At 39.6% G+C, this 16,707-nt stretch overlaps 1 protein-coding gene across 2 annotated transcripts in view; it reads right to left on the bottom strand.

The window, feature by feature from the left end:
- Nucleotides 1-400: 400 nt before the first annotated feature.
- Nucleotides 401-16,707, bottom strand: part of Vwc2l (von Willebrand factor C domain containing protein 2-like) — a 147,693-nt gene continuing 131,386 nt past the window's right edge. For both annotated transcript variants that reach the window (XM_013520671.1, XM_013520670.1), the window contains one exon: nucleotides 401-3,697. In XM_013520671.1, coding sequence (XP_013376125.1) covers nucleotides 3,549-3,697 — 149 coding nt within the window. In that variant the 3' untranslated portion in view covers nucleotides 401-3,548. The remainder of the gene's footprint in view (nucleotides 3,698-16,707) is intronic.

Genomic DNA, 16,707 nt, shown 5'->3' on the forward strand with positions numbered 1-16,707 from the left:
AGTATGGGATACTCCCTTGCAGGGTGGCTGTGTGGATTGAACTACAGATTAAAGCTTAGCCCGGCCCCTGACAAAGTGAGAACTCTCACTAATTATAGGTTATCACTAGTGCTGAATACGGACATGGTGCCAGGAAAGACTTTTTTCCTTCCATTCATCTTCTCATTGCTTGTTTTCTAAGCTCTTCTCTGACCCCTGAGCCAGCCTTGCCTTATCCCATGAAAATGAAAATGTGCACAGACACATCCTGAAACTAGTGCTTCATTCTCATTCTAAAGGTAGTAACGATACCTGTACTCTCAGATGGTAGGAGTACCCAGTGTGAGTCGTTAAGTAATGAGGGTGGGGAGAAGAGAGAAATTTGGGAAGAAAAATATACCACAAACAATGTTCGCTGGTTAACACACTTTATATTTAACAAAATAATTTTTTAATAATATATTCTTTTACACATCAAATATTGTTGCTAGAGTCCCCTTTTTACAGTTTAATGTTTAGGTTTTTTTTTCTCACTAGTTTTCAGGCACACCATTTTTCAAAGATTTTAGAAACTGAATCTTTTTTTAACAGGCATCAGCTGACAAACAGGATGTTGATCCCTTGTTTAAACATAGCTGTAGTTAAAGTGGAGAACCAAAGGCAGAGGAGAAATGGAAATGCAGAGGTGACGCGGTGGCTGCAAACAAAGCCTTCAAAGCAAAAAGAAAAACCAGCAGATGAAACCAGAACTCTGTAGTTCAGAGTTTGGAAAGAATTTCTCAATGACCTGGGTAGAAGGAAGTTGTAAAATGCTGATTGGTTTGTGAGAAATTCTGTCACAGTATAGGTTCATCTCTCCCTAAGGGGGAAAAATGTCAGTGCAACAAAGTCTTAAAAGAAACACTTATAGTGAAAATAAAAAACAAAGCAAAGAAATCCCAAACCAAAGAAGAACAACAATAAAACGCTCCCTCTCTAGCTGGTAACAGAGGCCTCTGAGCACCTCCCTCCTGTCAGCTCTCTGAAGAGAGTGTCTGGGTGGATAGTATCCTCCATTCTAGGAAATTCTTGCTGTGACTTTAACTGTGCTAAGACTTTGATGCAAAATTTCTGTACCTCAGCTTCCCAGTTGCACTTTCTTTCTGTTTTCTAGAAAGGACACAGTAACTTCTGAATAATAGATAAGGTACTATGCTACATGGCTCTATTAATATTTTTTGAGTTTCAAACCTTATTCCTGTCATTAATGATTATTATTATTATTTCTTTCCAAGTGTGGATTTTTGAAGCTGGCAACAGGCAACCTCAGGGCAAAGAAAGCTCTATAATACGTCTCCGTCTAGACACAAGCTGAAGTGTGGAATGCCTTTACTTTGGAGTGCAGGCATAAATCATGCAGAATTGTTCATGAATGATTCATGACTGTCTCTGTGATGTATCCATGGTGGCAACCGAAAGGCACCAACCTTGCAGCAAATTGGTGTTCTGAGGGAAGGCGGCAGGATGTGCTTCCTCACGGTGGCATCGGCATGGCTGTGTGTATCACAACGCGAGCACAGTGTGCATAAAAGTGTCAGGTGCAGCTCATCAGCACATTAATTTTGGAAATGACAACTCTTTTTTGATGACAGGAGACATTTCCAAGGAGGAGAGTTGACGTTTTAAATGAAAAGCTGTTTCTTGAGACTAGAAACTGGTGTTCTGAGGGTGGAGCTGTGGGCTTAGAAGCATCCCTCCTGATGGAGGAGGTTGACCTTCAGGCCTGCTGTTTGTGCATGGCCCGAAGCACTCAGGGCTTCACCAAAGCTACAGTGTAGGCAGAGTTTGTCCAGCATGCCCAACCCTGGTGAAGCCAACCCATGATTATTCTCACCAGTGCTTCTCAACCAGGTGAAATTCTGCACCCCAACCCATCCCTTGAGGACATTTGGCAATGTCTGGAGACATTTAGTTGTCACAGAGGGAATTGCTACTGGCACTGTGGATAGAAGTTAGGCTCCTACTGCACATCTTAAAAAGTGTACAGGACCCCCCTCCCCAACAAATGGATGATTTGGTGCAAATACCAATCTGTAAGGCTGAAACACCCTGCTCGAGAATACAGCACTCCACAGGAGCCATGGTGAAGACCAGGTTGGTGTGAGAGCAGAAAAAGAAAGAACTCTGACAGTGAAGACAACCTTAAAGAATCCTCTATTGTATCTGCACCAGGGTTTTTAGGACAGGAGAGTGAAATAAGAGACTAACTGGGCCATGTGGTCTCAGAATTGCGAATTTTGCACTTGAGTCGAGGTGACATCAAATACCCTGTGTATTTTATTCTATTTTTTCTGTTACTATACTAGCAGCATTACCAGGGCAACCTTGAGACTCTTCGAAGGTTCATTTTAGTAGTTCAATATCTAATATATACACTTAAAAAAATGTTCAACAAATGGAATTATATTGTGCAAGATTCACTCTACCCTAATCTTTAATTGAAATCAGCACTTGAGGTGGAAAGAGTGTCCTGAATCTGGATTTTAGATTTAGGGCTGAGTGGTTGTTACTGTAACATGGCAAACACAGTCCTGAACCATAAAAACTGCTCTGTGTACTACTGGCTTTCAATCAGATTGGAACTCGAAAGTCAGAAGTATTGAAAACAATCCAGATTCACAGTGGGGCTACTCACCCTGGTTCTGGGATTTATATTGCCTGGTGACAGAGTGGGTTTACAGTATGTTTAGTTATAAACCAAACTCAAGTTCAGCATCATGAAAAGGTGTGGTGTTGAATGCTACAATTTTCAGTGCCTATCGCTCTTTGGACTCTTTAGTCGAGCTCATGGTTTTCTTCACCTATTCATTTTGCTTGGCAGTTTCAAGGTTTTGTGTATGAAATGCGTGGTTTGTTAGAGTCAAATCGTGAACCCCGACATAATAGACAAAGTGCCAGTTCTGATCCAGCCCAGCAGAGGGTCTATCTATGTTTTCACTCCTCTTTTCTTAGCTTACAGGGAGTAATTCACTTTAGGGGAGCAATTGGCTGGATGTTCTTGTGTCTCCCTGCTGAGAAAGTTTCCTTTTCACTGATGTTTCTTAACCAAACGTTTTTTTGATACAACTCAAATTTACTGTGCAGTCAAATCTGGCCATTTATGCTCTAGAGGTAAAAAAAAAAAAACAAAAACACTACAAGTGCAAATGCCACGTGGGATGTACAGAAGAGGAAAATGGAGTAAATCAGAGGATGGTAGGCTGGTAGGTGAGAGGCATCACCAGGAAAAGAGCCTGTGCAAGGCTATTTCTTTCTTTTGTTCCAGAAATCCAGTCATCAAGTCACCAACAAGCATTGGTAATTACAAAAGCGGTTTAGATAGCTATATACTATGTATATTTTATATAGCAAGAGAAAAAGAAATTTCCTCTTAGTAAAATATTCACTTTTGTCAACCCTAAAAGGTTTTTGCTGGTGACCCTGTTGTAGCTGGCAGGAGTTTGTTTTTTGTTTTGTTTTGTGTTAAACATGTGCATTGTAGAAGCCATAGCATCCTCTCCTAAGAACTTGTCATTGGTTGGGAATTTGTCCTACACAGTCTGCTTGCCTTGGCATTCACGCTTTGAACACTGAGCGGGCTTCCACCAGTCCCCGTTGTGACAGTGACAGATGTTACATTCGTCCACTTTCACTTCAATGCCAGCCGGAATTATTGTAGTTCCTGCAAAGCAGTTTGGACCTGGAACACACACATGCATTGATTAGTGGATTAAATCTGGGAAACTCCCTGCTCCTCCCGCACATCCCCCGCAAGAATAATTCCACCCCTGAGCTACGAGCAAGTAGGTCAACTCTGCTAAAAACTTATCATTGAGGAGCTTTCTAGCCAGCCCCTTTAAATTCAAACTCTCAGCCCTACTACCTTCTGCACACACCTCGTATTCCTCATGTATGTCGTGAATGTTTAAGAAGGTGTTCTAAAATCTTATTGACTGCTTATTATGTGCAGTTCATTAAGTTAAGGTTCTGTGGATTAAACTTTGTTTTGTTGTCCTAGATATGAATGTTGCCAGAGTGTACCCTGAAATGCGAGTGGAGGATTAGCAAATTCTGCATCTCATCGTGGGCCCTATGGTTGGTCCTTTCCCTTTCAGGGTGGATGTGGGAAGATAAACGCATTGATTCCCCAGATCCAGCACCTCTGAGCCCAGTTCCTGGAATCACCAGCTTGTTTCTTGATAACAATGAATAATTCATGCCTGGATGATTTATTCATGTCCCCAAACAAGCTTTGTTAGGGGTTCATTTGATTTTCATAAATGGAGTTCCTTTAATCTGTTGATTTCTTTTTTTAAAAAGAATGACCCAAACAGTTGGTTTTTGAAAATCAGCAGGAATTTTATTCACTATCTCACATGAAGAAAAGCCTTACTGCAAATGTCATTTGTTCATTATAGATGGATATTTAAAAACTTCACCAATCTAAGTTATTTACTTTCTGCTTCTATCATCTCTCTCTCTCTCTCTCTCTATCTCTTTCTACCTATCTTCTATCAATCTGTCCTTTTTTCCTTAAGTCTTCCCAGTGTAGAGATGTTAGTAGTCAGTATTAGTAGATATTATTTCCCAAATTCAAATGGAATAAAATATTACACTCCAACATTCAAAGGAAGGATAGTTGAAGGATAGTACAAGTTGCTAGTTTCTAAAAATAATTTTATACTGTGTCCAAAGTACATACATATTTGGGCAAAGAGAGGGGTCACCGACTTGTGCCTAGTAGTGATTTATTAATCCAGTATTACTGGCCACATGCCATAAACATCACGAAATCATATGGCAGCCTGTATAAGTATCAGTGCCCTACTTTCACTTCCATTCCACATGAAGAGAATTTATAACACTGTACCACAAAATAAATGAAATCAAAGTCTATTTACAATTCCTGTTCATTAGTGGAAGCTTACTTTTATAAAAAATGGTAACTATTAAGTCCAAGTTTATTTATCAGCACAAATCTATTTAATAGCTATGGCTCTAAATGTCCATTGTGTTAGAGCTCTCAGGCCTCCATTGTGCATGCACTTACTGGTAGGATTGGTTTTCCTATCCCTTCACTCTGTAACGCAAACATCTGGGCTGTGTGCCTGAGCATGGAGAACCACAAAGTGCTGGAGGGATGTACTGGGTCAACTCTGTGGTTATACAGCTGAGGAACTATCTGCCTTTACCCAGGAGGATGTTTGTTTTTCGGAACTTATAAGTTCTTGGCTTTCCCAATTGCTAGTTATTTGAGGAATATAATATTAATTCCATAAGGCTGTAGATTTAAGTCATTGTTTGATAGATTGAATTGCCTTTGTGACTATGCCTTTCTGGGAAAATTCAATACCAAACCTGGAATTTGTTCTAAACCCAGAGCTGGGAGAGTCTTCAGAGAAATTTAGAAGAATTTTCCAGAATGTTGCTGGTTTGCCTTGTTCACAAACCTCTCTCAATCAGTGAGATTAGGCAAAATAGGATCTTTCCAGAGTCATAGTAGCTTCAGAAATGGAACTAGATGTGACCACTACCTGTGTACTTGGTTCCTGTCTCTACCTCCTCCCCCAAACCAAGACCTTTCACACCAGTTAATTTTCCTAGATGAGGAAAGAAAATATTTGTTCCCCTCACAATGGCTTCAGAATAAAGAATTTCCTGAAACAGGCAGAATGTGATCCAATGAGAGTTTTCACTGCTTCTTTAGAGGAATTGGAAATTTAAGTGAAGAATCTTTGCGTGCGTGAATGTATATAAATATGCTGTGGGCTCCCAGAAGCCTGGTTAATCTCAATGCATAATAATAGTGAAAGGCAGGAGAAGGGATTTAGAAAGTGAAAGGCATGTAGAAAGGGATTTATTTCCAATCACTAGGTGTGTCTTGAAAGGATATGTTACTAGAGCTCTGGTTTTCATATTTGTCCATTTCTACATACGTTGATATCATGCTATGATCAGTATGTATTTGATTCATCTTTATCTATCACTTCTTAAAAGCCATTTGGAATTTGTTTCACTTTCAGTCCAAGAAATATTAATTATTTTGATGAATAGAATACAGAGATAGTTCCTTTGTTTGTGCTGGAGCTGACTTAAGGCGTTGTTTGTAAATAACACAGTAAGCTTGCAGCTGTTGACATCAGCTGTTGACAGAGGTATTTTACAGAACCAAAAATTCTCATTCGATCTTATTAACTTCAGTCCTAAAGTGATTTTATTGGTGCCTTTCTGAGAATCTCAGGTGAAACTACAGCAAGTCTCAAGTCTACTGTTAGTAGTCTTATCTACTTAAACGTAATTTAGGTAATTGTCAAGTGCAATGGTTGATACTACTTAAAAACTGTTCTGGTTTTAGCACTTCCTGCTTAATGGTGGTGACAGTAAATGCTAATTTGCTTTGAGAATGTGAGTGTTCTACATGAGTTCTTACACAGGAACTTTAGCCTTCTATCTACCGTCCTTCTCCTTTTTGCCTTTTTCCATGTATTGGGTGAGTTGCTTAAAAGAATGAACTCAATGGCAAAACAACATATTTTAACGTAGGGGACTTAGATTAGCTTCAGAAGGGAGCAGTGAAAATGATTAAACTGAAGGTTGGCAAATAGGCCCTCTGAGAAAATGTTAAAGGGATTGAAAATTATTTAATCTAGAAAGAGAAGGTAGAGCAATAACTCAATAACTCTCAGAGCACAAAGGCTTGATATTTGAAGAATGGTGACCAACCATTTATGATTTCTTCTAAGGCCTAGAATAAAAGCAAATGAAGATACACTAATTTTCAAGGTATTGAAACACACACACACACACACACACACACACACACACAAATACACCCACTCCTCAGAGAACTGAGAACCGAATATGAAAGTTGCTGACAATGTGGTGAGATAATTCTCTCTTAGAGATTTTCAAGAATTTTGGATATGTCTGGGCATGTAGGAACTCAATGGCACAGCGTGTGCTTAGCATGTGTGAGGCCCTGGATTCAGTCTCTGGCACCAAAACCAAAACAACAACAAAATAAGGTGTGAAATCTTATCTGTTAGGTGTAATCTCTACGATCAACTTCTTGAGGGCGGAAACTAAATATCTGATTTCTTATGGTGCAGGTCTAATACTAGGTCTGGCAAATACTAAGAACTCAGTATGTGTTTGCTTAACTGAGCAAAATAGAATGGACTAGTTTGTTATACATTGGAAACATGCTAAATTTCCAAACCTCGAGATTAGACCTTACCCATTTATTAGGCTTAGTCCTAATAATCTATAAGAGATGATCTAAAAATATAGTAAAATTTTTAAATTAAAAAAGAGACCCTATTACATAAGGGACATATTGCCAAGAGTGATGGGACACATGTGTTCAAAGTCAGGGGAAGCATGTTGAAGGGGATGGTCGGCAATGTGTCTTTTATTAAAATAAATAGTTTTATTTAAATATTCACAATATTTTGTGATCACCCCTTATTGATTAAACATTTTTGGCAATTCCTTTAAATAAAAGCATTATCATGTATCTTTATCCATTTTATTCATTGGATCTGGTACCATGTGACTTCTGGTTCTTCCCCAAAGCCAAAATGACAATGAAAGGTAAACACTTTGAAGTGATTTAGAATATCAAGGTAGCCATGACAGTGCAGTGAAAGTCAGTCAGGAGAGGGAGCTTCTGGAACTACTTCAGAAAATGGCAAGAATGATGAATAAGTGTATTTGAAGGGAGATGGGGGATTTTGAGGGGGATTAAGAACAATGCATCTTTTACTGTAATAAATTTTAAAAATTTAAATATTTGCTGTATGTTTTGATCACACCTTGTAAGTATAGAAATATTTCATAATGAATTGAAACAAGTAATGAAAATATCTTGAGCACTTACTTTACACCAGGAATATGTTTCATTTAATCTTGACAGCAAAGCATAGAAGAGGCATACTCTTTCCTTCAGGACTGAGATGCACAGGTAGAAAATAACTTGCCTGAAATCACATATACTGGCCATGTCATGGGACTAATGGGATATAACTTTAAATTTCTGTGACCTATAGGAGGCTTCTGGTTGCCTAGGAAAAGAGGCAGGATTCCAGGAGTGTACTATTGTGTTTCTTTTCCTGAGCTGCTGATCAGAACTTTAGAAGTTCAGTTGGTTTTGGTACTGAGGATGCTGAGGTTAAAGGATGTGGTGTGGGCTCAAAAAGAAGTGAGACTGGGGAGTATAGTATGAGGTCATGAGGTGACTGTAAATATTTTTATTAAAATAAAATACGATGAAAATTTGTCAAGGCAATAGTTTGTTGGGCTTTGTACCTCATTATTGGCTTGCAAGAGCAAACTGTTAAATGCTCAGGAATTTTATAAACTCACTGACATTATTTTGGTGGCTTCATTGGCCATCATGGGTGTCTATATGGCACGAAAGTCAGAAAATGGTACAAATCAGGGCTTGAGCATTTGCTTCCCACTTCCTGATTCCAAGGCCGATGTTAAATATTTGTGTGCATATCACTAGGTTAGGGCTCAAGATTCTGAAACTTGTTGGCCATGTTAAAGATTTTCATATTTATTTTAAAGCAAGGGAAGCCACTGGTGTGTTTTATGTTTTTCTCTCTCTTATTCAAGGAACTTGTATCCAGATAACATCTCTCTATGTTGTGTGTGTGTGCGTGTATCTATTAGGTAGAGACGCTGATTTGGTAAACCGGACCAATGTCACCTATATGATTGGTTCATAGAACACCTAAGGCTGTAATAGAAAGGACCTACCTTGGTTGCAGATAAAGGTTGTCTGAGATTGCAGATAAAGGTTAGCACATTCCGGCCCTGGCACTGTGTGACGGTAGCTAAAACATTCTTTGCTTGTCTGCTTTGAGGCATTAGAAATATTTGCTGGAATGGCGGGGTAATATTAAATTAGTGTCAGCAATTAACATATTGACTTAAGTTAATTGATCAGATTATCCCCTATAAAAAGAAAAATCCCAAGGGTAAAGCCCTCAGGAAATGTGTAACTTCAGGCAGATGAGAAGGAAATGGGCTGGAGGGTAGAGGCAATTTCTAGAAAGACAGTTTATTTGGGGTCCAGTAGGAGACCAGAATTTTGTGCAAAGTAACTGAGAACCTGGGCTGTTGGGACACAGGAGGAACCTGTTAGTCAAGCATCAACACCAACCTTGCATAATTTAAGAAGAAGAGACATTTACTGAAAGAACGTGTATCCGCAGAACATCTAGAGTAGCCAAGAGAACCAGTTGGCGGTAACCCAAGTGGAGCAAGGAGCAAAATCAATGGCACAGCTGGGCCTCAGTGAAGACCCATTTTGGATACAGATATAACAGCTGGCCACATCAGTCTTACCAGCACAGGCCTCTGAGTGCTGTTAAAACCAGCAGCACAACTGTCATTCCTACCAGACTTGCCAGAATGGAGACTTATAGAGCCACACTTCCAGAAAGTAGGAGCTTATAATTTGTAGGTACATCTAGAGGACATAACCTAGCCAAATGCTGGTGCTCTAGCTGCAAGGAAGGCTGGAACATGAATTCCTAGTCTCTGTAGCTTTTCCAGGGGAGAGATGGACTTTCTTCACCAGTAGGAGATTTCCAAAGTCATAGCAGGGAGGAAATTGTTCTTTTCTGATTCTCCTAAGTATGAGGGTCAGAGAGGGCAAACTTTAGAGTGCTGTTATTCACCCTAAACATCAGGCACACTCATACGTTCTCCTATTCTTGAGTCCATAGTTCTCTCTGAATTGCTCATGAAATCCAGACCTTGATGACAGCAGTCAACTCCGTTAACACATTTTAAATGCTCTTTAAAAGCTTTTCATGCATGACCTTATTATCTCCTCCCATGAGCTATTATTTTCTTTTCTTTGTTTTACAGGCAAGGCAATGACATACAGAAATATTAAATTATTTTTCTAGGGTAATATGGCTAATAAAAAATTGATATACCATAAAAGAACCATGTTTCCATGCTCTGTCCCAGCAGACTTTGTTTCTGTGTGTGTCAGAGAAATTGTTGATTTCTTTCATGTTTTGACAGCACTTAGGGTGATGTGGTTGTCACAGAGAGAAACAGTTAAGGTTATTTCAATTATTCTCTTGTGAAGGTGTGTACGTGTGCAAGAGGTGTAGCTAAAGGGTGAATGAGTGAATGGGTGAATAGATGAATGTGAAGATCTGCTTACAAAATATCTGTGTGGGGATATGCCTCTCCCCTCAACAGCTTCCTGCGGTCTCTTCTTACTAACTGCTTAGTAACTTCCTGGAAGTAGGATTTACTTCTAGGAAGCTTGTATCGTCAGGAAGTCAGTGTGGTTTCAGTGACCAGCCTGGAAGGCAGCCAGGTTGGCAGAGGTCCCTCAGTAGATGTCCTATCTTTGTTGCTTGTTTACCCAGGTGATCTTTTTTTGGTACTAGGAATCAAACTCACAACCTGGCATGTGTCAGGCAAACACTCACTGTGCTGTTGACCTGTATCACCGGCCCAGCCCAGGTGAGCTTTAAAACCAAGTGTTCTACTTTTCAGAGACTATGAAAACGATGTGGAACACGACTTCTCTATAAGCCTTTTATAAGTTAATATGGTGCCCCTGAAAAACCTGCTTCTGTGGCTTCGTGTTGCTTAATAATCCTCTTTGGAGTATTGTAATCTCTGGCTTTGATTTGAAAATTTATTATTAACACTTGGTGTCTTTTGGAAATAAGTTGTAAATAATCCTCCTGTTGCATACATGAGGTGGATTCCTATTGTGTAAATCCATAAACATCCTATATTTGTTTGCCAGACCATCTAAATCATTGTTTCAGCAAATAGTAGGTTTGTAGGCTTCAGCCTGTGATTGAATGGGATTGGATTGTGTGCTTCCTCTTAACTGACTTTAATTCTGTGCTTCATGGGAACTGACAGATGTTATTGTGCTGTGGCAAAGCAAATTGGGTTTCTGACCAGGTGTACCCATTTTTAATGATTAAAATTTGGGGAAAATGTTTTTTTTAAATCCCAGTAATTGGAGATGGTTGCAGCTGAAATTGAACAAAATGACTCAGACCTTCCTGGTGACATGCTTTGGTGGGCTTCTCAAGCCTATTCCTGAGCACAGTGATGAGAACCCAAGTGCACACTGGATCCACAGCACTGGACAGTGGGGGGGCTCTCCACCTGCTTTTAGTCACTCTTCCCTGTGTTACTTCTAAACCCTTTTTATTAAACCTGAAAACAAAAAGCTTCCTCAGATTAAGGTGGCAAGACTCAGGAAAGATTGTTTTCTCCGAGGCTGCCCTAACAGTGACTGTTAATCATTTTATTTGAAAATTCAATACTGCTGAACTCCCACACAAATTTCAGCCTGAGAGCTCCAGAGAGTTTTCTGGCCCTTAAGTATGTAAGATTTATAGCAGGGTGTTCCAATTAAATAAAACACAAGGGCCGGAGCCAGGAGAGGAAGGACACGGTCAAGCTACACAATAGAGATAAAGGTTGGCAGCTTTTTTCCTAACTTCAGGCAAATCAGTAGGCTCTTAGAAGAGGGTGAAATTCAGGTTCAGTGTCAGTTGGCCATATGTGTCCTGTTTCACCTTCAGAATGTGGTCACGAAGTGGCTTGGTTTGCCATTTGATTCACTATTTTTTTTTTTTTTTGGTTCTAACAATGGAATAAAGCTCAGCCAAATTTTCTTGCTGAAACAAGGCTGCCTCCCCTTCTTAGAGCTGTGATGACTTTCAAACCACTGTCATTTTTTTTCTCAGCAATCCAAAAGGTAGCGAGAGGATACAGTCACACCCATTTTTATAGCTGAGAACATGGAAGTTGGAGGAAACGTCAGAGGTGAAGAGATTAGGACCCTGGAGTCAGCCTGTCCACATTTCAGACTGCTCCTGCCAGATGCTGGCTTTGTAAACTCAATATCCTCAGCCATAAAATGAGAATCATGATAAAATAATGAGAGCTTTACGTTACAGAAGTTTTGAAGGGGCTAATGAATGAACATATGTGAAGCGCTTAAAATAGTACCTATTATATGGTAAAGCTTAATAAATGTGAGTTGTTGCTGTTTATAATTGTAATGGTTTTATTATTTGAGTTACAGTCTAAAAATCTGAGTAAGTTATTAAATCCAGGTCCTTTGATTTCTAATCTAATATTTCTTCTTTTCAATGTAGATACTGTAAGGAGATCGATCTTATTTACATCAAAGTGAGAGGGGCATGCAGCTGGGAAGTGTCTGTGGATTTCTCTCAGGCTCATTTCTGTTTATGAAGAAGTCAGATGGATGAAGAGTGTATCTGAACAGTGCATTACTTGGAAGGGTTAAGGAGAACGTTGTTTTTCTGAACCATGTGGAGGGGTTCATTAGGACCATGATTTAAAATTAGTTTCTGAGACGGCCAATGATTAAGTGCTTTCATTCCTTAGAAGGAAAGCGTTCAGATATGGTAGGAGAAAGCCTAAATTCAGGGATTAAAGAAAAAGTTTGCATGGTGTGAAAATGGAAAAGTAAGCAAACATATATATACCTCTTTCTATCAGTGTAGATAGAGTTTTTTCTGCAGGTTTTTTTGTTAATGCTTCAAAACAAAGATGAAATGTGATGCTCACCAGTAACAGAAATACTGGAGAAATTTTGGTATCCTCACCTCATGCATTCTTCTGCAGTCATTAGAACGGATGAATTGAAACCTCAAGTTCACTTTCAGGGATTTTCATGAGTTATTATTGAATAAGAAAGTGATTATGCAGAGAAATGGGTATAACATGATCCTAGTTTAATACAACAAATATAGACAAATTTTTGTGTATATGTTTGTACAGGATTATGTGAAGAAGGAGGGAAAATAAAAGAGTGCAAATGCTATGCTTAGGCAGATAATTTTACTAGAAGAAGGTGCTGCTGATATGGGAGAAAATGAGTAGGATCAAGAGGCAAGCAGATGATAACAAGTTAAGAAAAAAACTGCACTAAAATAAGGCACCATGACATATTTATATTTGATTTTGTGCATAAAAGAAATAAATTTTGACACTGGGATTAAAGTCAATGTATTTACTTAATGATGTAGTGGGTCTTTTCATTTCCTTAAAATTGTTATTTAGTTGCTATTGCATCTGGCACATCTTAGAACCAAGGGAGTGCGTTGAAGGTCAGAGAGCAGGGCACAGAAAGCAGTCTTCACTGTCCTAGTGTCCTGGACTCTGCCTGAGAGATACCATGCGTACTGCTGTAGACACCAGGACATCCGGCTATGGAGCAGGTGTCATCTGCTGAAGTCTAAAAGATACACATCAGATTTCAAAGGCAATACATCTTTGAACTAAAAAGGAAAAGAAGGTACAATAGCTCCTCAGTATTTTTCATACTGACTACATGCTGAATGAAAACATTTTGGCTCTATTGGGTTAAATACACTGTATTATTAGAACTAATTTCATTCTTTCATCCTTTTAATGTGGCTACTAGAAAATTTTAAAGTACACACGTGGCTTGCATGCCATTTCTACTGTACAACACTGGCCTAGAGAAATGCTGGAAAGATGAGATGACAGGTGACCACAAGGAAACCAATTTTTGCATAATTTTGTGGTAAGAAAAGCTGTATATTGTGGAAAAGGACATATTTTAAGGCAGGGGTTTTCAAAGCAAGTGTGGGCCCTTGATCAAGCCTATCAGCACAACTGGGGATAGCTTTGAAATGGAAATTTTCCAGCTCCATTAGACTCCTACAGCAGCAGAGACTGGGTAAGAGGCCCTGCAATCGGAGCCACAGTTCTGATGCAAGTGATTCTGATATAGGCTACGCTATTGAGCACCACTGCTTTAAGGTAAAACAGAGCTTGGATAAAAACCACAACACTGGGAACCGAGAAGATAGAGAGTTAGTGCCCATCTTGGAAGCAGCTTCACAGCAGACAGAACTCATCCAAAGGCAATGCATTCAGCGTGCTACGAGAACGTAGGCTTTCAGCAAGGGGTCATTTCTGAGGAGAAATTCTGAGCAAGTAAATGGTGGTTAAATGGTTCAATTACTTTCAGGTTGCAGCATCAGCCTCTGAGCTGTCATTATTGTGTTTCTTCAATAAGTGTGATTTTTACCCACATGACAGCTTGAGAATCGAGGAGCCGCCTGTGAGATGTGGCATTTGGAACCACTTTAGATGCTTTAATGACCTCACTTTCCAAAAAACAACTCAGTTATCATTGGAAAGAAAATAGTATGTGTTTATCTTTGGGTTTCAAACAGGTTAGAAAAGATTGTATTACTCAGCTTCACCTATCATACCAGAAATAAAATTTCTTTAAGCAGCAAACTTTCTCCTTCTTACAATGATTTTAGTATCATCTTTAAAAATGACCTGCTTCATTGATGACACACCTGAATATCTATTTTCTTTTTTTGTTGTTGTTTTTTGTCATTTTTGAGATAGGCTCTTGCTATGCAGTTCAGTCTGGCCTTGAGCTCGCTTTGTAGCCCAGGCTGGCCTCGAACTCACAAAGATCCTCCTGCCTCAGCCTCCCTAGTGCTGGGATTATAGGTGTGCACCACCACACCTGACCTGAAAGTCAGTTTTCATTTCCTTAAAATAATATGCTGAAATGAGCATGCTGGAATGGGATTTATGACCTCACTGGGAGAGACAAGGTCATGAGACATGAGTTATGCTTATCAATGAAGGAAGCATCAGCACATACATACACATACACACACGCACACACACACATGCACATCACATTTCATAATGTGGATAAAATAGAAAACTTTTCATTCCGTTCAAAGACACAAAATGCCTTACAATTAAAAAACTAATGATGGGTAGATTATTTCATTACTGGAACATATGACCAAAGATGTCTTGCTGACATTTGCATGGCTTGGATAGCAGTGATTATTAGATATGCATGGATAGAGTAAGAAAGTGGCATATTCTTTAATGCACAACTAACAATGCATGTAGATAGCTCAAAATTATGAAATGGCTACTATAAACAGAGTCCACAAACTGTATTACAAGCAGTTAACTTAGTTAAATGATAATAGAAAGATAATTTAAAATTCCACAAGCCAATAGTAACTACCCACCAAGTGCAAACCATTGTCTGAGGGCATTGGAAATATAATGTTGATGAGACAAATAGATTTCATTCTTGCCTGGGTATGGTAAAAATAGATGTAGAAAACTAAATAACAATGAGATAAGCTTTATGCAAAATGAAGTGAAGATTCTGTATGCGGAGGGGGTTTGATCTAGGCTGGGAGTCAGGAATGGTAACCTTGGGGAAGCCATGTGTGGTAATGGGAGGATATAGGGGGGCACGAGCAGCGTCGGGCATGGGAGCCTCCTGAGAGCAGCTCCTAAGTGCACTGTATTCTTAGGGTACTGGCAAGCATTTATAACTGCAGGGGAGAACCAGGGGTGGAAACAAAGGATAAAAGTAGAGAAAGACAAGAGCTTGTTCTTATTGTTATGAAAAATTATACTTGGGGTTTTGGATTGCAGCAAAGGACAACTGAAACCATTACATGGCTAGACTTCCAAAATTTGTTAAATATTACATTAGATTTGCTATAGATGCCTTGAAGCACAGGTGATGGTTGTGTTGCTGAAAATAGAGCAATTGCCTTAATTCTTTCATTAATCAAAGATAATAGTGGGTGAGCCTGCAGTGGTGGCCATGGGGAACAGAGAGAAGTGGATGATGTGAGCAGCGTTTGGGAGATAGGATCAGTGCGATTCTATCATGGTGGTAGACAGAGAGGACGGAGAAAAGTGGGAGATGCCTTTAAGTTGCGAGTTAAGTAAACATAAGGAACATAGTGAAAGAACAGGAGGTGGGAGAAAGAGAACGAGGCTGATGTAAGGAATTTTGAATAGATGTACATGTGAATCATTTATGCTGAACTGAATAGGGAAGTAGATTGACTAATTTGTGCAGAGAGGTCCCTAAACTTACTGGTCACTAAAGCCAGGTGGGTGGAGGAGGTTTCCCTGGAGTACTTGGTCTAAAGCAAAAAGAAAGAAGACCAAGCACAGCATTGCCATTTAAAGGGAAGAAAGAAGAGAGGGGATTCTAAAGAGGAAGGACAATGCGAGCACATGGTATGAGAGAAGCCAAGGAAAGGGAATGTTTTGTTCCCAGCAGGATAGATGAGCGGGTCAAATGCAGTTGAGCAGTGACTGAAATAAGAGCTGAGCAAAGGTCACTGTGACCTTGACAAGAGCAATTTCTGTGATGTTATGGAGACAAAAGCCAGGTTGCAGAAAGTTGAGAAACGGGTAGGAGGTAAGGACGTAGAAATAAAAAAGCCAGTCAATATCTGTAAAGCCAGTGTTGAGAGAAGGTAGTCAAGATGAACAAGAAGTAGTTTTAAAGGCTGGCAGGTCAGAATCGCAGAGCAGGTGGAGGTCGAAGGGGAAAGAGGAGAATCAATAGAATAGAGTCCTGAAGAAAGGAGAGGGGCATGGAGCCTGTGTTCTTTGATGGAAGATGGGAACTGCCTTCCATACAACTAGGCAACGGGAGTCGGAAAGTTTTTGTCTGATAATTTTTATTTTCCCTAGGAAGTAGGAAGGGCAATAATCTGCTGAGAACGGACAGAGAAGAGAAGGAGAGGGAAAAGGTGAGGCAGTCATTTGGAAATAAAAACAAAGCCAGCTGACGGGAGGAGTAGCTGTTGATCAGAGTTCACTGTCCAAGTGAAGAAGGTGACTACA

Source organism: Chinchilla lanigera, unplaced genomic scaffold (genome assembly GCF_000276665.1).
Source record: "Chinchilla lanigera isolate Chin_1 unplaced genomic scaffold, ChiLan1.0 scaffold00056, whole genome shotgun sequence".
In the NCBI taxonomy this organism is placed as follows: domain Eukaryota; kingdom Metazoa; phylum Chordata; class Mammalia; order Rodentia; family Chinchillidae; genus Chinchilla; species Chinchilla lanigera.